This window comes from Gopherus evgoodei, unplaced genomic scaffold, assembly GCF_007399415.2.
Source record: "Gopherus evgoodei ecotype Sinaloan lineage unplaced genomic scaffold, rGopEvg1_v1.p scaffold_48_arrow_ctg1, whole genome shotgun sequence".
NCBI classification, from domain to species: Eukaryota; Metazoa; Chordata; order Testudines; family Testudinidae; genus Gopherus; species Gopherus evgoodei.
In genome coordinates, this window is record NW_022060069.1 from 1,865,634 (window position 1) to 1,885,733 (window position 20,100).

Genomic DNA, 20,100 nt, shown 5'->3' on the forward strand with positions numbered 1-20,100 from the left:
CACCACCCAGCCCTGCCGCCACCCCGGCCCCCCTGCCACCCCACCCCGGCCACTGCCACGGCACCTCCCCAGCCCCGCCACCACCCAGCCCTGCCGCCACCCCGGCCCCCCTGTCACCCCACCCCAGCCACTGCCACGGCGCCTCCCCAGCCCCGCCACCACCCAGCCCTGCCGCCACCCCGGCCCCCCTGCCACCCCACCCCGGCCACTGCCACGGCGCCTCCCCAGCCCCGCCACCACCCAGCCCTGCCGCCACCCCGGCCCCGGCCCCGACCCCGGCGCCTCCCTAGCCCTGCCGCCACCCGGCCCCAGCCACTGCCACGGCGCCTCCCCAGCCGCGCCGCCACCCAGCCCTGGTGCCATCCCGGCCCCAGGCGCCGTGGGCCACGTGGGGGGATGCGGCAGGGACCCAACTCGGGGAGAGCCCCTGGCTCGGGCACTGACCAGCTGTCCTCCCCCAGTACCTGCCCACACGGACACTGGTGGGGTTCATGGCCGACATCGCCAGCGGGATGGACTATCTCAGCAGCCGGGATTTCATCCACCGGGACCTGGCTGCCCGCAACTGCATGTGAGAGACGTGCCCCCCGCAGCCAGAGCCCCCCTGCGCAGTGGTGCTGGCTCCTCCTCCCCCAGCCCCCCTCCTGCCCCCACCTGCCTGCCCCTCCTCTCCCAGCCCCCCAGGGTCCCATTCCCCCCTCCTGCCCCCACCTGCCTGCCCCTCCTCCCCCAGCCCCCCAGGGTCCCATTCCCCCCTCCTCCCCCAGCCCCCCAGTGTCCCAGCCCCCCCGGCCTCCCAGGATCCCATTCGCCCCTCCTCCCCCAGCCCCCCAGGGTCCCAATCCCCCTCCTGCCCCCACCTGCCTGCCCCTCCTCCCCCAGCCCCGCAGTGTCCCAGCCCCCCCATCCTCCCAGGATCCCATTCGCCCCTCCTCCCCCAGCCCCCCAGAGTCCCATTCCCCCTCCTGCCGCCACCTGCCTGCACCTCCTCCCCCAGCCCCCCAGTGTCCCAGCCCCCCCGGCCTCCCAGGATCCCATTCGCCCCTCCTCCCCCAGCCCCCCAGGGTCCCATTCCCCCCTCCTGCCCCCACCTGCCTGCCCCTCCTCCCCCAGCCCCCCAGGGTCCCAATCCCCCTCCTGCCCCCACCTGCCTGCCCCTCCTCCCCCAGCCCCCCAGGGTCCCAATCCCCCTCCTGCCCCCACCTGCCTGCCCCTCCTCCCCCAGCCCCCCAGGGTCCCATTCCCCCCTCCTGCCCCCCCCCACCTGCCCCTCCTCTCCCAGCCCCCCAGGGTCCCATTCCCCCCTCCTGCCCCCACCTGCCTGCCCCTCCTCCCCCAGCCCCCCAGGGTCCCATTCCCCCCTCCTGCCCCCACCTGCCTGCCCCTCCTCCCCCAGCCCCCCAGGGTCCCATTCCCCCCTCCTGCCCCCACCTGCCTGCCCCTCCTCCCCCAGCCCCCCTGGGTCCCATTCCCCCTCCTGCCCCCGCCTGCCTGCCCCTCCTCCCCCAGCCCCCCAGGGTCCCATTCCCCCTCCTGCCCCCACCTGCCTGCCCCTCCTCTCCCAGCCCCCCAGGGTCCCATTCCCCCCTCCTGCCCCCACCTGCCTGCCCCTCCTCCCCCAGCCCCCCAGGGTCCCATTCCCCCTCCTGCCCCCACCTGCCTGCCCCTCCTCCCCCAGCCCTGCAGTGTCCCAGCCCCCCCCATCCTCCCAGGATCCCATTCACCCCTCCTCCCCCAGCCCCCCAGAGTCCCATTCCCCCTCCTGCCGCCACCTGCCTGCACCTCCTCCCCCAGCCCCCCAGTGTCCCAGCCCCCCCGGCCTCCCAGGATCCCATTCGCCCCTCCTCCCCCAGCCTCCCAGGGTCCCAATCCCCCTCCTGCCGCCACCTGCCTGCCCCTCCTCCCCCAGCCCCCCAGGGTCCCATTCCCCCCTCCTGCCCCCACCTGCCTGCCCCTCTTCCCCCAGCCCCCCGGTGTCCCAGCCCCCCCGCCTCCCAGGATCCCATTTGCCCCTCCTCCCCCAGCCCCCCAGGGTCCCATTCCCCCCTCCTGCCCCCACCTGCCTGCCCCTCCTCCCCCAGCCCCCCGGTGTCCCAGCCCCCCCGGCCTCCCAGGATCCCATTCGCCCCTCCTCCCCCAGCCCCCCAGGGTCCCATTCCCCCCTCCTGCCCCCACCTGCCTGCCCCCCAAGGTCCCATTCCCCCTCCTGCCCCCACCTGCCTGCCCCTCCTCCCCCAGCCCCCCAGGGTCCCATTCCCCCTCCTGCCCCCACCTGCCTGCCCCTCCTCCCCCAGCCCCCCAGGGTCCCATTCCCCCCTCCTACCCGCACCTGCCTGCCCCTCCTCCCCCAGGCCCCCAGGCTCTGCCCCTCCTCCCCCAGCCCCCCAGGGTCCCATTCCCCCCTCCTGCCCCCACCTGCCTGCCCCTCCTCCCCCAGCCCCCCAGGGTCCCATTCCCCCTCCTGCCCCCACCTGCCTGCCCCTCCTCCCCCAGGCCCCCAGGGTCCCATTCCCCCCTCCTGCCCCCACCTGCCTGCCCCTCCTCCCCTGGCCCCTCTAGGGTCCCAGCCCCTCCTCCCCCTCCCTGGCCTGCCCCTCCTCCCCCAGGATCCCCCCTCACCAGGCCCTGTGCTGCCGCAGGCTGAACGAGAACATGAACGTCTGCGTGGCCGACTTCGGCCTCTCCAAGAAGATCTACAACGGCGACTATTACCGCCAGGGCCGCATCGCCAAGATGCCCGTCAAGTGGATCGCCATCGAGAGCCTGGCCGACCGCGTCTACACCACCAAGAGCGACGTGGTGAGCCCGGCGGGTGGGCGGGCGCAGCTACGACCCCTCCTGCCGGCTACGGGCCCCTCCTGCGCGGCTACTGGCCCCTCCTGCGCGGCTACCGACCCCTCCTGCGCCGCTACGACCCCACCTTCCGGCTACGGGCCCCTCCTGCGCGGCTACCGGCCCCTCCTGCGCGGCTACCGACCCCTCCTGCGCCGCTACGACCCCACCTTCCGGCTACGGGCCCCTCCTGCGCGGCTACCGGCCCCTCCTGTGCGGCTACCGACCCCTCCTGCGCCGCTACGACCCCACCTTCCGGCTACGGGCCCCTCCTGCCGGCTACGGGCCTCTCCTGCGCCGCTACGAGCCCACCTTCCGGCTACGGGCCCCTCCTGCGCGGCTACGACCCCACCTGCCGGCTACGGGCCCCTCCTGCGCCACTACGACCCCACTTGCCGGCTACGGGCCCCTCCTGCCGGCTACCGGCCCCTCCTGCGCCGCTACGACCCCTCCTGCCAGCTACGGGCCCCTCCTGCGTGGCTACTGGCCCCTCCTGCCGGCTACCGGCCCCTCCTGCGCCGCTACGACCCCACCTGCCGGCTACGGGCCCCTCCTGTGCCACTACGACCCCACCTGCCGGCTACGGGCCCCTCCTGCGCCACTACGACCCCACTTGCCGGCTACGGGCCCCTCCTGCACGGCTACCGACCCCTCCTGCCGGCTACGGGCCCCTCCTGCGCGGCTACTGGCCCCTCCTGCACGGCTACCGACCCTCCTGCCGGCTACGGGTCCCTCCTGCGCGGCTATCGTCCCCTCCTGCCGGCTACGGGCCCCTCCTGCCGGCTACGGGCCCCTCCTGCGCAGCTACCGACCCCTCTTGCCAGCTACGGGCCCCTCCTGTGCGGCTACCGACCCCTCCTGCACGGCTACGAGCCCCTCCTGCGCAGCTACCGACCCCTCCTGCCGGCTATGGGCCCCTCCTGGTGCAGCCACAACCTCTCCTGCCTGGTGCAGCCATGACCCCTCGTGCGTGGCTAGAACCCCTCCTGCCCGGCCATGACCCCTCCTGCCTGGTGCGGCCATGACCCCTCCGGTGCAGCTACCGACCCCTCCTGCCTGGCTACCGACCTCTCCCAGCCCAGCTACTAGCCCCCCGGCGCAGCCACTGGTTCCTCCTGGCACAGTCACGACCCCTCCCAGCATGGCTGTGAGCCCCTCCTGACGCAGCCACAACCTCTCCTGCCTTCTGCAGCCACGACCCCTCCTGCGTGGCTACCGACCTCTCCCAGCCCAGCTACTAGCCCCCCGGCGCAGCCACTGGCTCCTCCTGGCGCGGCCACGACCCCTCCCAGCATGGCTACGGACCCCTCCTGCCTGGCTACCAGCCTCTCCTGGTGCAGCCACAACCCCTCCTACCCAGCTACCGACCCCACCCAACGCAGCCACTGCCCCCTCCTGCCCCCCAGCCCATGGTGGATGCCCCCAGACCCCTCGTGGCCCGGCCCACGCGGCGCTGACGCTCTCCTCCTGCAGTGGTCATTCGGGGTCACCATGTGGGAGATCGCCACGCGGGGGCAGACACCGTACCCGGGCGTGGAGAACAGCGAGATCTACGACTACCTGCGCCAGGGCCATCGCCTCAAGCAGCCCCTCGACTGCCTGGACGGGCTGTAAGAGCACCCGTCCCCCGGGACCCCCGGCCTCCCCCAGGCCCTGCCGGCACGCCGCAGGGACCCCCCTGCAGCCCCCAGACACATTGCAGGGACCCCCCTACAGACCCCTAGGCCCTGCCGGCATGCCACAGGGACCCCCCTGCAGCCCCCAGGCCCCCGGGACCTGCCAGCACACCACAGGGACCCCCCTCCAGACCCCGGAGACCTGCCGGCAGGTCGCGGGGACCCCCATACAGACTCCCAGGCCCTGCTGGCATGCCGCAGGGACCTCCCCTGCAGCCCCCAGACTCCTGGGACCTGCCAGCACGCCACAGGGACCCCTCCAGACCCCTGGGACCTGCCGGCATGCCACAGGGACCCCCCTGCAGCCCCCAGGCCCCCGGGACCTGCCAGCACGCTGTGGGGACCCCACCCAGACCCAGGGGCCTGCCGGCATGCCGCGGGGACCCCACCCACCCCCAGACCCCCGGGACCTGCCGGCATGCCGCGGGGAATCCCCGCACCCCGAGACCCACAGGACCTGCCAGCATGCAGCGGGGACCCCCTGCACCCGCAGACCCCCGGGACCTGCTGGCACGCCGCGGGGACTCCCTGCACCCCGAGACCCCCGGGACCTGCCGGCACGCTGCAGGGACTCCCGCCACCCCCAGACCCCTGGGACCTGCTGGCACGCTGCGGGGATAACCTCACACCCCTGGGACCTGCCAGCATGCCACAGGGACACCCCCTCCAGACCCCCGGGACCTGCCGGCACGCCGCGGGGACTCCCGCCACCCCCAGACCCCTGGGACATGCTGGCACGCTGCGGGGATAACCTCACACCCCTGGGACCTGCCAGCATGCCACAGGGACACCCCCTCCAGACCCCCGGGACCTGCCGGCACGCCGCGGGGACTCCCGCCACCCCCAGACCCCTGGGACATGCTGGCACGCTGCGGGGACAACCTCACACCCCTGGGACCTGCCAGCATGCCGCAGAGACACCCCCTCCAGACCCCCGGGACCTGCCGGCATGCCGCGGGGACCCCCCAGAGCCCTGGGACCTGCTGGCATGCCGTGGGGACCCCCCAGAGCCCCGGGACCTGCTGGCATGCCGCGGGGACCCTCCAGAACCCCCCAGGACCTGGCAGCACACCACAGGGACCCCCCCAGATCTCCAGGACCTGCTGGCATTCTGCAGGGACCCTCCAGGGCCCTCCCAGACCCCCAGGACCTCCCAGCATGCCATGGGGATCCCCCCAAGGTCCTGCCTCCAGCATGCCATGCCCACCCTCGGGCATTCCCAGCATGCTGCATCTCAGCCCCAGCCGGGGGATCGCCGTATGGCCCACCTGTGCCCCACCCCAGAGGTGTCTGCAGCTCTGTGCCGGGCGAGGGAACCCCGTATAACCAGCCCCCCCATGCCCTGCGACTGCGGCTCTACGCCAGGCAAGGGGACCACGTATATCCAGCCCTGCCCCAGAGGGGCCACATCCCTGTAGCTGTGGGGCAGAGGTGGCCCCCCATTGATCGCTGCCCCTCTCCCCAGGTACCAGCTGATGACCAGCTGCTGGGCCCTGCACCCCAAGGAGCGCCCCAGCTTCGAGGAGCTGCACGGGGCGCTGGAGAAGACGCTGCAGAGTCTCCCGGCCGCCCAGGGCCCCGACGAGATCCTCTACGTCAACATGGAGGATGGGGGGGCAGAGCAGGGCGCTGTGGGGGGGCCGGGCCCTGAGCTGCCGGCCAAGGAGCAGCTGCTCCCAAAGGGGGCCGTGGCGGCCCAGGTGCACCGGGCCGAGGGGGAGGGACGCTACGTCCTGTGCCCCGCCCCCCCCGAGAGCGGCCGGCGGCCGGGTGACCCCCCCGCCTCCCCCGCGCCCTGCACCGCCTCCGAGGAGGGGGCCTGAGGAGGGGCTGATCCCCAGGGGGCCCCGATCCCCAGGGGGCCCCAATCCCCATCTCACTGGCAGGGCTGGGCAGCCTGCTGGGGTGGCCTGGAGACCCTCCCTATACCAGCTGCCCCCATCTCATGTCTGACCCCCCCAATCCTAGGCCTCTGCCCCCCATCTCCTCTCTGACCCCCCCAATCCCGGGCCCCACCCCCCATTTCCTGTCTGCCCCCAAAATCCTGGGCCCCGCCCCCTTTTCCTGCCTGATCCCCCCAATCCAGGGCCCCTGTCCTCCCTTTCCTGTCTGACCCCCTCGATCCTAGTCCCCTGCCCCCATCTCCTGTCTGACCCCCCCGATTATGGGCCCCTGCCCCATCTCCTGTCTGATCCCTCCGCTCCTGGGCCCCACCCACCATTTCCTGTCTGACCCCCCCACTGACCCTGGGCCCCTGCCCCCCATCTCCTGTCTGACCCCCCCCAATCCTGGGCCCCACCCACAATATCCTGTCTGACCCCCCAATGACCCTGGGCCCCTGCCCCCCATCTCCTGTCTGACTGCCCCCGATCCTGGGCCCCACCCACCATTTCCTGTCTGACCCCCCCACTGACCCTGGGCCTCTGCCCCCCCTCACCCAACTCCAATCCCCAACAACTCCTCCCCCAACATTGCCTGTCCCCACCAACCCTTCCACCCCCAACAGGGGAACCCGGCCCCCCAACCCATCCTCCCCAAATCCCTCCCACCCTTCCCCACCTGCAGCCAGGCCCCCAGCGAGACCTTCCCTCCCAGCCCCCTTTGCCACGTGGACGGTCTCCCTGCTGAGCCCAGGCCTGGCTGCCCCCCATGGCACATACACCAATTGCCCCCCTCGGGCTGAGCAGGGGGGTGGCCAGGCTGGGGCAGGGCAGGGACTGGCTGGGCTGCTGCCCCCCACCCCTGGCCCAGCCCTGCCATTTCTCCTCCAGCTGTTTCACTGCCATAGGCCGGAGCGGGGCCCTGCCCCTCGCCGGGATGGGACCAGGCCCTCAGGGCCAGATCGAGGTCACCCCACGCTGGGGAATGACCCACGGCGCCGGCCACCCCAGCGGGAGCTCACAGGAGCCACCACGGACCTGGCCACCGACTCCCGCCAGGCTGGTACGACGGAGCCGGCGGAGCATTACGGGAAGAGAGTCACGGGGCGGGGCCGGCTCCCAAAGCCCCGGGCCCGGAGCCGCTGCGTGTGGGGGATTCCTGGGACCGAGCTGCCCCCTGGATGCCGCCAGCGTCCGGTGCCCAGCTCCCCTCCGTTCTGCCAGGTAGGGCGTCACGTCGGGTCCTGGGCCACTCTGGAGGTTCGAACCCAACCGGCGGCTCTTCAGACGCGGCCCCGCCAGGAGCACAAGGAAACCGACCGGGGAACTCGGGCAAAGGGCCGCCGGGCCGGGGCTGCGCTTTGCCGTGGCCAAAGCCCTGGGCGAGGCCAGCGCGGGCCCAGGGACATGGGGCTGATTCAGGAGCCCGGGTTAGAGATGAAGCCACTTTTGCACTATGTCCGTGTCAGGCCGGGCGCACGGCAGTCTGAGCCGCTGCCAACCGGCGCCAGGTTCGAATCCCTCCGGCCGTAGAGCAGCCCGACAGCGGCCGGACTGGATGCAGCCTGCACGGGACGGCCTGTGAGCTCCGTCCGGCTGGGGGACGTCTGTGCTGCTGCGGGTATGCGTGTGCCGTGGGGCTCCCCACAGAAAGGGAGCACAGCGCGGACGTGGCAGGCACCGGGCCCCAGCCTGCTCCCAAACCCATCGAGGCCAAGAGCTTCCCGGGGCTGCGCCCGCCGTCACCACCCTCAGGGCGCCCGGCTCGGGGGAGAAAGACGGGCCCCCAGCTCGGGGGCTGCAGGGAATTCAGCCTTCGCTAGCCCCCCGCGTGCTGGCCCGTGCACCCGGCCGTTACGATGCCCACGCTGCACCACCAGCCCCAGCGCTGCCCTGAGCCGAACGCCCGGCAGCAAATCCGGCCCAACCAGGGCCCGGGCGAGGGACGCAGCCGGTTCCTGGCGACGCGCCGGCGGGACGCTCACAGAACTGTACACAGGCTGTTTACACGCTGTATATGGAACGGCGGCTCCGGTTTTAACGCACCCGCGTCCCTGTCAGGGCGCGAGCCGAGCGAGAGCTTATAAATAAACGCTGCCGAGCCGAGCTGGTGAGCGGCTTCCATCTCCGCTTCAGAGCGGGGGCTAGTGGTGAGAGCGGGGGGCTGGGTGCCAGGACTCCGGGGTTCTCTCCCAGCGGGGGGCTGGGTGTCAGGACTCCAGGGTTCTCTCCCAGCAGGGGGAGGGCAGCGGGGGCTAGCGGTGAGAGCAGGGGGCTGGGAGCCAGGACTCCAGGGTTCTCTCCCAGCAGGGGGAGGGCAGCGGGGGCTAGCGGTGAGAGCAGGGGGCTGGGAGCCAGGACTCCGGGGTTCTCTCCCAGCGGGGGGAGGGCAGCGGGGGCTAGCGGTGAGAGCAGGGGGCTGGGAGCCAGGACTCCAGGGTTCTCTCCCAGCGGGGGGCTGGGTGTCAGGACTCCAGGGTTCTCTCCCACCAGGGGGAGGGCAGCGGGGGCTAGCGGTGAGAGCAGGGGGCTGGGAGCCAGGACTCCAGGGTTCTCTCCCAGTGGGGGAGGGGGGCTGGGAGCCAGGATTCCAGGGTTCTCTCCCAGCAGGGGGAGGGCAGCGGGGGCTAGCGGTGAGAGCAGGTGGCTGGGAGCCAGGACTCCGGGGTTCTCTCCCAGCGGGGGGAGGGGAGTGGGGGGCTGGGAGCCAGGATTCCAGGGTTCTCTCCCAGCAGGGGGAGGGCAGCGGGGGCTAGTGGTGAGAGCGGGGCGGCTGGGAGCCAGGACTCTGGGGTTCTCTCCCAGCAGGGGGAGGGGGGTCTGACTCTGTCACTGACTAGCCACCCATAGCCAGGCTGGTCCTTGTATCAGGGCTGCCCCAGCCGGAGGGTTAACGGACCCGTCCAGCGCTGGGCTGGGCCCCATGGCAAACAGCCTGGAACAGTGGGGCTGGGCCCCAGGGAGAACGTGTGGGAGCCGGAGCAGGCCCCAGTGTGTCTGTGGGGTGGGGGGGGGGAGCTGGCTGGAGTATCCTCTGAGCAAAGCATGCTGGGAGTGGGAGGAGCTCCTGGGGCTATAAAACACGCCCCCCCCCTCCCCCAGTCCTGCCTGGAGCCAGTGTGAGGGGAGCTGCTGGGGAGGGCAGGTGCCCACAGGGGCAGGGGGCACCTGGGGCCTTGGGGGGTCTGGTGCTGGCAGCCGTGCCCCGCCATGGGCCACGTGCTGCCCTAGCCCCAGGAGAGCAGTGGGGGTGGGGGAACGGGCTGGGCACAGCTGGTTCGGTCCTGCCATGTTTTGCGTGGCTGGTGCAAAGTGGGGTGGTTCTGATGTCAGTGGAGCGATGCTCCTCAATCCCAACCTGTAGCCCCCGGGGGTGTCCCCCACCTCTGCCTGTGCCCCTCACTCCCGACCTGCAGCCCTGCTAGCCCAACCCTGCCCCCCACCTCTGCCGGTGCCCCTCACTCCCGACCTGCAGCCCTGCTAGCCCAACCCTGCCCCCCACCTCTGCTGGTGCCCCTCACTCCCAACCCGCAGCCCCCTGCTCGCCTAGCCCTGGGCTCCCCCCGAGCTGTGCCGGTGCCCCTCACTCCTGACCCGCAGCCCCCTGCTCGCCTAGCCTTGGGCTCCCCCCCAGCTGTGCCGGTGCCCCTCACTCCTGACCCACAGCCCCTGCTAGCCCAGCCCTGCCCCTCCCAGCTTTGCTGGTGCCGCTCACTCCCGACCTGCAGCCCCCTGCTAACCCTGTGCCTCTGAGCGCCAGCTCTGAGATCCGGGGAGTCGTGGCCTGTCTTGCCCCAGGGAGCTGAGCCCCCAGCTCTGGAGCCCCGATATGATGGGGGCTGGTTTCCATTTGCCCACCAAGAACAAAGGCTCCCCAGTGCCTCGCTGCCAACGCTCCCCTTATCAGGGGGGATTAAGACATTTTGCAATTGGGGGGTGGAGGCCCGTCAGAGAAGGACAATCCTCCCCCTTTGCTCTGGGGGCTGTTCCGCAAACTGATACGGGGGCGGGGGGTGGCGCGAACATGCCAAGTTTCTGCAGGGCCTGGTTACACAATGGGATTTACAGCAATTCCCCCCATCACCCTCCCCATCATCAGCTCTGGATTCTGTGCTCCTCACTCCCCACCCGCAGCCCCCTGTTACCCCAGGCCTGGGTTCCCTCCTGCACCCAGATCTGCAGTGCCCCTCACTCCTGACCCGCAGCCCCCTGTCAGCCCAGCTCTGCCCCCCCCCAGCCCTGCCAGTGCCCCTCACTTCCGACCCACAGCCCCTGCCAGCCCAGCCCTGCCCCTTGCAGCTCTGCTGGTGCCCCTCACTCCCGACCCACAGCCCCTGCTAACCCAGCCCTGGGCTCCCCCCAGGCTTGCTAGTGCCCCTCACTCCTGACCCACAGCCCCTGCTAGCCCAGCCCTGCCCCCTGCAGCTCTGCCAGTGCCCCTCACTCCCAACCCGCAGCCCCTGCTAACCCAGCCCTGCCCCCTGCAGCTCTGCTGGTGCCCCTCACTCCTGACCCACAGCCCCTGCTAGCCCAGCCCTGCCCCCTGCAGCTCTGCTGGTGCCCCTCACTCCTGACCCGTAGCCCCCTGCTACCCCGGTCCTGTCCCCCCACAGCTCTGCTGGTGCCTCTCCTGACCCGCAGGCCCCTGCTAGCCCGCTCCAGCCTTGGCTCCTTAGCACCCCCTGCAGCGCCCCCTCCCCCCCCCGGGTTTCCATCAGGTCACCCCCAGGGCTCAGGCCTCTCTTGCTTAGGCATGAGACACTCCCCCCTCCCCGTTAATCCCCCTGCCCTGCTATCTCGCTGGCACATGCAGCCCGTCAATCACTGAGCTGAACAAATCAACCTGAAACCAGCCAATTTAGGGATCAGTGTCAGGTCACCCGGCTAGTGAATGGCTATTATCAGCCTGTCCCTCCGTCACGCGCGGGCCTGCGGCACCTTCCGCTGCCGATATAAAGCACCTGGAGGCGCCGAGGGCTGACACAGACGGGCCATGTCCACCATCGTGCTAGCCCTGTTCCTGGCGGGCTGTCCGCTCCTGCGCTGGACGGCTGCCTCCGTGAGTATCTTGGCCCATGCGCCGCTTTGCCAGGGCCAGGGCGGCCCGGAGGTTGAAATCACCTGCCCGCCTTGGACATGGGTGAAATCCTGCCGGGGTGACTGGCGATTCCAGGCCTGTCCGTGCTGAGTGCCCATGAAATGTCCCCTGGGATTCCCCTCCACCCGCTCCGATCCCCTCTGCACAAACTTGCCCCTCTGCCCTGGCCGCTGCACCTTCTGACGCGCTCCTCCCCAGAAGTGGCTGCATTCCCGTGGTGCTTCGGGGAGGGGACGTGAGACGTGACGCTTCGGTAATGGGTTCCGCCTGCTCCCCACTCCCCCTTCCAGGCCGTCCAGAATCTGAGCAGCGTGATGGACGCCAGCGGTCACTGTGTCTGCACCGTCATCCTGCCCGACGACACCTTCCCCTTGCAGCGGATCGAGCTGCTGGAGTCGTCCGCCCACAACCTGACCCTCCGTGTGCAGCGGGAGATGGAGAAGGTGAGGCTGGGGAGGGGACGGGGGAGAACCGAGGGGTCAGGGGCCCTGGCTCTGCGTGACCTCGGGCCAGTTCCTTCCCCCCCAGGCCAGGGCAGCATCAGCCCCGGGGCTGGTCCTGGTCAGGGCAGGCTACGCAAGGGGGGGCTGCAGGCTGGGAGCTGACAGAGCTGCCCTTGAGCAGCCAATCAGCCTCTGGGGCAGCCATTCTCGGGGTACTCAGCCCTGGTGCAAGGCCTAGGCTGCGTGTGGCACAGCTGCCCTCTGCTGGCCTGGCTCTCGGCACCGTCGGGGGGGGAGGGGGACGCCTCCGGCCCTAGCCGCCGAGGGCCAATTTTAGACCATTTCTTGCCACTAGTGAATCACTCGCCAAACAAGCATCCCCTGCCCCCGCTCTCCCCCCTCCCCGGGGCTCTGGGCTCCCAGCGTCTCAGTGCCAAGGCCAAGCCCAAGGGAACAACGAACGACGTCGTCCCCGGACTCACCGGGGCCCAGACTCAGCCCACCGGAGCGAGACACCCCCCCGTGCCCCCATCAGTCTCAGCCCTGCCCCCCCCAGCTCTGGGCGCCCCCTCTTCCGGCACTGGGGGGAGGCCACTGGACGGTTCTCGTCAATGTCGTTGGTGAAACTGACCCAGGCGCAGAAGGGAACCTTTCCACCAAACTCCCTCCCTGGGGATCTCGCCTCTGACTCTGTCCTGGCTCCAGGGGAATCTGGGCTTTGTTTCCTGGTTCCCCAGACTGTGAAATGTTCAGGGGAAGGGATTTCTGCTGGCCAGCCGGTGGGTGTGACCAAGACGGGCAGGGAGCTCCCCCCACGTCCAGCCCCCCCACCGGGAGTAACACGGGTGTGAATCCAGAGTCACCCCCGACTGCAGTGGGGTCGGGGCTGGGTTCTGATCTCAGCTGCTCCAGTGTTAATCCGGAGTCACCCCTGACTGCAGTGCGGTCGGGGCTGGGTTCTGATCTCAGCTGCTCCAGTGTTAATCCGGAGTCACCCCCGACTGCAGTGGGGTTGGGGCTGGGTTCTGATCTCAGATGCTCCAGTGTTAATCCGGAGTCACCCCCGACTGCAGTGGGGTTGGGGCTGGGTTCTGATCTCAGCTGCTCCAGTGTTAATCCAGAGTCACCCCTGACTGCACTGGGGTCAGGGCTGGTTCTGATCTCAGCTGCTCCAGTGTTAATCCGGAGTCACCCCTGACTGCAGTGGGGTCGGGGCTGGTTCTGATCTCAGCTGCTCCAGTGTTAATCCAGAGTCACCCCTGACTGCAGTGAGGTCGGGGCTGGTTCTGACCCAGGGGAGTAATGTGGATTTACACCAGATGAGGTCTGACACCCTCTCCCCGGGTCTTTACTTCCTCCCCCCGGCAGCTCCAGGAATACGGGCAGCGCCTAGCGTGGTACGAGGCCAAGCTGCAGAACGCCAGCCGCCGGCTGCAGCTGCTGGAGGTGGGCGACCTGACCCCCACCGAGCTGGACTTCCAGGAGCTGCGGAAGGAGATCGGCGAGATGGAGTCCTTCGTGGGCCACCTCCGCTCCTCCCTCAACGGAAGCGACACCACGGTGGAGGTGGTGCACCGGGAGGTGAGCGTCTCACGGTGCTGGGGTCTGGCAGGAAGGGCCCGGGCCCCCCTGGCAGGGCAGGGCTGGGCTCAGATCCCGTGTGGATCAGACACAGGCTGGCCCAGGGGTGAAAGATGGACTGTGGGGGCGCTCGGGGCGACCCCTGATTCCCACCCACGCTCAGACCCCCGGCTGGCCCTCGTGTTGGGGGGCGAAGGGATTCCCCCCAGCACGGAGTGGCAGGAAGAACCAGCCAATTGCAAGCTGGGAAGGCTGCGTGTCACTCGCTCACTCCTCTTCTGCGGCCAATTGCTTCCTTTCCAGACACAGGCCAGGCCCTCAGGGGATAATCCATGTAAGCCCCGCCCCAGAAGAGCGTCCCCCTCCAGAGCAGCCCCTGTCAGGGTGGGACTGATGCCATGAAGTGCCCGCAAAACCGACCCCCACCCTCCTGGGGGCTGGCACGGGGCCCACTGCCAGGCCGGCTTTCTCTGGGCTTCAGTGGGGTTTGGGTCCCACCCGCAGCAGGGAGATCTCAGCCCCTGCCTGTCCCTCCATGTGTGGGGCCCCCATCTACTCCCACCAGAGCCATGCGGTCGCCTGCACACACGATGGGCTCAGGCTCTCTGCAGACCCAGGCAGTGTCGCTGCGTCACTCACACTCAGGGCAGCTCCCCTCACCCGGCGACGGGCTCAGGCTCTCTGCAGACCCAGGCAGCGTCGCTGCGTCACTCACACTCAGGGCAGCTCCCCCTGCTCCCAGCGACAGGCTCAGGCTCTCTGCAGACCCAGGCAGCGTCGCTGCGTCACTCACACTTGGGGCAGCTCCCCCCACCCAGCGATGGGCTCAGGCTCTCTGCAGACCCAGGCAGCGTCGCTGCGTCACTCACACTTGGGGCAGCTCCCCCCACCCAGCGACAGGCTCAGGCTCTCTGCAGACCCAGGCAGCGTCGCTGCGTCACTCACACTCGGGGCAGCTGCCCCCACCCAGCGATGGCCTCAGGCTCTCTGCAGACCCAGGCAGCGTCGCTGCGTCACTCACACTCGGGGCAGCTCTCCCCACCCAGCGACAGGCTCAGGCTCTCTGCAGACCCAGGCAGCGTCACTCACACTCGGGGCAGCTCCCCCCACCCAGCGACGGGCTCAGGCTCTCTGCAGACCCAGGCAGCGTCACTCACACTCGGGGCAGCTCCCCCCACCCAGCGACGGGCTCAGGCTCTCTGCAGACCCAGGCAGCATCACTCACACTCGGGGCAGCTCCCCCCACCCAGCAACGGGCTCAGGCTCTCTGCAGACCCAGGCAGTGTCGCTGCATCACTCACACTTAGGGCAGCTCCCCCTGCTCCCAGCGACAGGCTCAGGCTCTCTGCAGACCCAGGCAGTGTCGCTGCGTCACTCACACTCGGGGCAGCTCCCCCCACCCAGCGACGGGCTCAGGCTCCCTGCAGACCCAGGCAGTGTCGCTGCGTCACTCACACTCGGGGCAGCTCCCCCCACCCAGCGATGGGCTCAGGCTCTCTGCAGACCCAGGCAGTGTCGCTGCGTCACTCACACTCGGGGCAGCTCCCCTCACCCAGCGACGGGCTCAGGCTCTCTGCAGACCCAGCCAGTGTCGCTGAGTCACTCGCACTCGGGGCAGCTCCCCTCACCCAGCGACGGGCTCAGGCTCCCTGCAGACCCAGGCAGCGTCGCTGCGTCACTCACACTCGGGGCAGCTCCCCCCACCCAGCGACGGGCTCAGGCTCCCTGCAGACCCAGGCAGTGTCGCTGCGTCACTCACACTCGGGGCAGCTCCCCTCACCCAGCGACGGGCTCAGGCTCTCTGCAGACCCAGCCAGTGTCGCTGAGTCACTCGCACTCGGGGCAGCTCCCCTCACCCAGCGACGGGCTCAGGCTCTCTGCAGACCCAGGCAGTGTCACTCACACTCGGGGCAGCTCCCCCCACCCAGCGATGGGCTATGGGTCCCTGCAGACCCAGGCAGTGTCGCTGCATCACTCGCACTCGGGGCAGCTCCCCCCACCCAGCGATGGGCTCAGGCTCTCTGCAGACCCAGGCAGTGTTGCTTCGTTGGTTCTGCTCAAGTCACATTTTCAAGCTTTTCCTCACAAGCGCCAGGGTTAGAAATTTAATTCCCACCCCCAACCCCCCACAGACAGGCAAAGTTACAATAAAGGGTCAGCCTCCGCGTACCCAATTCATTCCTCATCGGGGTCAGGTCCATGTTCAAAGAGCCTGGCTGACGATCCTGCCTTGCCGGCTGGGGAGCCCCCTCTGCGGAGGACGCCGGACAGGGCGACCCCGTTTCTAAGCACCTGACCCCGTTGGGGCGAGTGTCTGGTGCTCGTGCGCGGTGGGAAAGCTCTGCTGGGACTGGGCCAGGCCGGAGTTCGCTCTGTGGCTGTTGGGAGAAGTCCTGTTTCTCCAGTGACGGGCCACACAAAGTCTTGCTGCTAACGATAACGAGAAACGCACTGGAGGGGCCGTTTGCCGGAGCGTGGCGGCCCTATGGCAGGACATCGCTGGGACCCGGCAGGATTCCCACCCTTTCGACAGCCTCCCCGACAGACTCTTCCGTGGCCCGGTGGGGCCTGCGCTGCTTTGTCCCAGCTCTGCCCCCTCCCCACAGACGTCTCCAGCCAGACGCCGGCAACCCCTGCGCCCTGCAGCCCCCTCGCCAGGAGCCCCGGGCGCCCTTGACTCCCACCCCATATCTTGGTCTTTCAGCTCTTTGTGACTTTCTGCCGCCCCACCAACTACATCCTGCCCTTCGTCAACGTCCAGGGCAAGTCCCTCATCGACCGGCGCTGGAACTGCCCCCTCATCTACCTCCTTCGCAGGACCCAGCGGGCCCGGGCGTGTGAGCTCCTGGATGCCCCCCACTGGTGGGGCAAGCCCAAGGAGGACTACGTCATCCTGGCCCCCCGGCGCTGGGACAGGAGGTCTCACAAGAGGTCCTTCGCCTGCTGGAAGCCACAGTGAGCCGCCAGCCGGCCGGGTCCCGAGGCGGAAGGGTGAGGCTGGGACAGGGGGACTGGGATCCTCGCCCCGCCGGAGGCCATCAGCCACCCGCACACGGGCTCGGCCACCCTGGGAATCTGCTGCCGATCTCGTCAGCTGGAGCTTCACGCCACCCGCTCTCCCCATCTGGTTCTGTGGCACCCGGCCCTAGAAATCCAGGAAGGGTTAATCGGTGCCAGTGATTGACAGTTGCATCTCCCTTTGTCCCACCCCCAGTGGGCGTGGCATAGTTTTGGCCACACCCCAAGGCTTGGGGGGCTCTGGTGACTTCCAGGCGGTCCTGAAGTCGTTCCCGGGCCTGGCTGCAGCAGGGAAACGTGACCCCACTGCCAGGGTCCAGCTGCCACTGAAATCCCGAACTCACCCAGGAGTCCCAGCGCTGGACGATTCTGTCGTGGGCTACAGCCAGCCGGGGCCTGGCCCCCTTCCACCAGGGATAAACGCAGCCCCAAGGCGTCCTTTCCAGTGAAACCGCCCCTGCTTCCTTGTATTTCCCTGCATGCTCTGCCCTCCCCCCGCCTGCATGTCCCCTGGCGCTGTCCCACCATCCCCTTAGTCGCTGCTAAAGAAACGAACGGCAATAAAAATGTTTCTATTTCACCATCCTCCGTGGTCTCGCTGGACGAGTTCATTTCCGAGCCTCAGGTGGGACACACTAAAATACGCATAGGACCCCAGCGGGGTGAGGGCCGTAAAGCGGGGATCGCCTATCGCCCGTCACAGCAGCCAGCGTGGGCTGAGCACCCGGACAGATTTCCCGGGACAGCTACCTCCGGGACGGTCCTGGGAACACCTGGCCGGGCAGGAACACCGGCCAGCACAGCACCGGGGACGGTAGCAGGGCCGAGCTGTGCAAATAACGGATATTTTGGTTCTCTGAAGAACAATTGTTTTGCGTCGAACCGAGGACAAATAGTTTTGTGCTGTTTGGTGCATCGAAAAGTTGTGCGGGCAGGGATTTATTTGGGGCTGAATGAAACGTTTTGCTTGTTACCCTTTCGTTTTGATTTGGGTCCTTTTTAATCCTTTGCCGTGGGGCTGGTTCTAAACAGAGAGGCCCGTTGAAACCCCCAAACACGACCCAGTCCGGGTGGCTCGGAATTGTTTTGGGGTTGGGGGGGGGGTTTCCAACAGAAACAATTTGGTGAAACTGATGTAAATTCACGAAACGTTTTGGCATTTTGCCAAATCTGCATTTTTCCCCTAGAAAAAAGTTTGGGATTCAATTCCCCCCCCAGCTCTCATGGGGATTTGGGCTACAGGCTGGGGCTTACCCCAGCTGGGGGGCTTGGCCCACTAGATGCCTTCCCACCTAGTCTCCAGGCTGGGTTTCTCTGTTCCCTCTGCTTCAGAGGTTGGGGAGGACGTGGCCACGAGGCGCTGGAGGGTGACTATCTAGATTGTGTCCTGGAGCGTGACCTGGACTTATTGGCTAATTGGCGGTGTCGGAGACGGGACATTTTTGGTGACATTTGGCTGGGTGGAAAAGTGCTCTGAGCTCACCACTGTCAGAGCCGCTGCTCTGGGGTGGGCGTCCGACGGAGCTGGATGGCTGAGAGTGCAGAGGCCCGGCTTTGGCACCGGGCAGGGCGGGAGGCTGGGCACCGGGAGGATCCAGCGAGGGGGTGCCTGGAGCCCTGCTTCCGCCGGAGCGGGGTGCCCAGGCCCCGTGGGGAAGGGCTGACGCTTGCCTTGTTCCTTGCAGCTCCAGAACATGTCGGTCACCGTAAGCGCCCTGGAGTCCTACGACAAGAACCACGTGGTGGCCGTGAGGCGGGAGCTGACCAGGCTTAGGCAGCGCTTGGCGGAGTGTCAGAAGGACAAGCCCCTGCTGGGACGGCAGCCGCCGACCGGTGAGTCCCTCCCAGGGGCGCTCGCTGTGCTGGTGGTTCCGGGGCCCCTCGAGGGGAAGCACAGCCCCATGGTTAGGGCTCTTGGCTTGGGCCCTGGCGCTGCCCCAGAGCCCCCCTCTGTGACCTACAGGTTACCGTGTCGCTCTGTGCCTCAGGGTCTCGTCTGAGAAGTGGGGCTAGCAGCCCTGGCTGCCCCCCCGGGGGAAGGCTGTGAGGGGCTGGGGGCCAGACGGAAAGAGGAGGCCAGGGATGAAGGGACACAGGGATAGTGTCAGCAAATCCAGGGCTTTCAGACACAGCTCAGGGGCCAGCATGGGAGGCTGGTTTCCTCTGAATCATTTCACCCACTGGTTGGCCTGAATCCCACTCCTGTCAGAGCCGGCAGAGAACCCAGGAGTCCTGGCTCCCAGCTCCAACTGCTAAACCCCACTCCCCTCCCAGAGCCGGGGAGAGAACCCAGGAGTCCTGGTTCCCCACCCCACTCTCACCACTGGGCCCCCCCGGCCATCTAACCCTTGTGACTCCCCATCCCCCCAGGCACGTGCGACCACCAGGGGATCTGGCGCATCGGCAAGCCCACGGTGGTGCAGCTGAACTGGCGGGGTGCGAGCTACAAGGCCGGGGCCTGGGGCAAGGAGTCGGCCCTGCGCGCCTGGCGGAGGGAGCGCTACTGGGTGGCCCCCCTGAACCTGGACGGCCGGCGGCTGGACTCGGTGCGTCTCTATGGCTCCTACCAGGACCTGCTGCTGGCCCGGAACCCCACGGACCAGCTGATCACCGGCTTCGGGCAGGGGGCCGGGCCAGCGCTCTACAACGGCTCCTTCTACTACAACTGCTACAACGCGCGGGACCTCTGCCGCCTGGACCTGGAGAGCGGGGCCGTCGACCGCAAGGCGGTGCCCAACGCCACCTTCAACAACCGCTTCTCCTACGCGGGCACCAGCTGGCAGGGCCTCGACCTGGCTGCCGATGAGAGCGGGCTGTGGGTGCTCTACGCCACCGAGCACAGCGAGGGCGACATCGTCATCGGCCGCCTTGGCCCCGGCTCGCTGGCCCTGGAGAAGACCTGGCAGACCTCCCAGTACAAGCCGGCGGCCACCAACGCCTTCATGGTGTGTGGGGTGCTGTACGCCACCCGGGCAGTCAGCACCAGCCACGAGGAGATCTTCTACGCCTACGACACCCGCACCGGCCGGGAGAGCCACCTCAGCCTGCCGCTGGACAAGGTGACGGACGTCGTGCGGTCGCTGAGCTACAACCCCACCGACCACAAGCTCTACATGTTCAGCGATGGCTACCTGCTTCGCTATGACGTCCTCTTCCGGCCCTAGTGCCTGGCCAGCTGCTGCTGCGGGTCGGCCTCCCGCCTCCTCCGGCCCAGCCTTCTCTGTTCCTCCATCCCCTTCCCACCTCCTCCGTTCCTCCATCCCCCTCTGCCTCCTCCGGCCCAGCCTTCTCCATTCCTCCATCCCCGTCCTACCTCCTCCGCTCCTCCATCCCCCTTCCCACCTCCTCCGTTCCTCCATCCCCTTCCTACCTCCTCCGTTCCTCCATCCCCCTCTGCCTCCTCCGGCCCACCTCCTCCGTTCCTCCATCCCCCTCTGCCTCCTCCGGCCCAGCCTTCTCCATTCCTCCATCCCCGTCCTACCTCCTCCGTTCCTCCATCCCCCTCCGCCTCCTCCGTTCCTCCATCCCCCTCTGCCTCCTCCGGCCCAGCCTTCTCCATTCCTCCATCCCCG

The 20,100-nt window shown here is 68.8% G+C and overlaps 2 protein-coding genes across 2 annotated transcripts in view; both read left to right on the forward strand.

The window, feature by feature from the left end:
* The window catches only part of AXL (AXL receptor tyrosine kinase), a 29,919-nt gene extending 23,384 nt beyond the window's left edge, over positions 1 to 6,535 (forward strand). Inside the window, exons 17-20 of the mRNA XM_030546750.1 lie at positions 462 to 571; positions 2,640 to 2,799; positions 4,306 to 4,442; positions 5,974 to 6,535. Coding sequence (XP_030402610.1) covers positions 462 to 571; positions 2,640 to 2,799; positions 4,306 to 4,442; positions 5,974 to 6,331 — 765 coding nt within the window. The 3' untranslated portion in view covers positions 6,332 to 6,535. The remainder of the gene's footprint in view (positions 1 to 461; positions 572 to 2,639; positions 2,800 to 4,305; positions 4,443 to 5,973) is intronic.
* Positions 6,536 to 11,451: 4,916 nt separating this feature from the next.
* On the forward strand, positions 11,452 to 19,748 carry LOC115642997 (olfactomedin-like). The gene is made up of 4 exons (XM_030546748.1): positions 11,452 to 11,929; positions 13,298 to 13,510; positions 18,214 to 18,361; positions 18,899 to 19,748. The coding sequence occupies exons 1-4, from the start codon at positions 11,801 to 11,803 to the stop codon at positions 19,690 to 19,692; spliced, it is 1,284 nt and encodes a 427-aa protein (XP_030402608.1). The 5' UTR covers positions 11,452 to 11,800; the 3' UTR covers positions 19,693 to 19,748.
* The last annotated feature ends 352 nt before the right edge of the window (positions 19,749 to 20,100 follow it).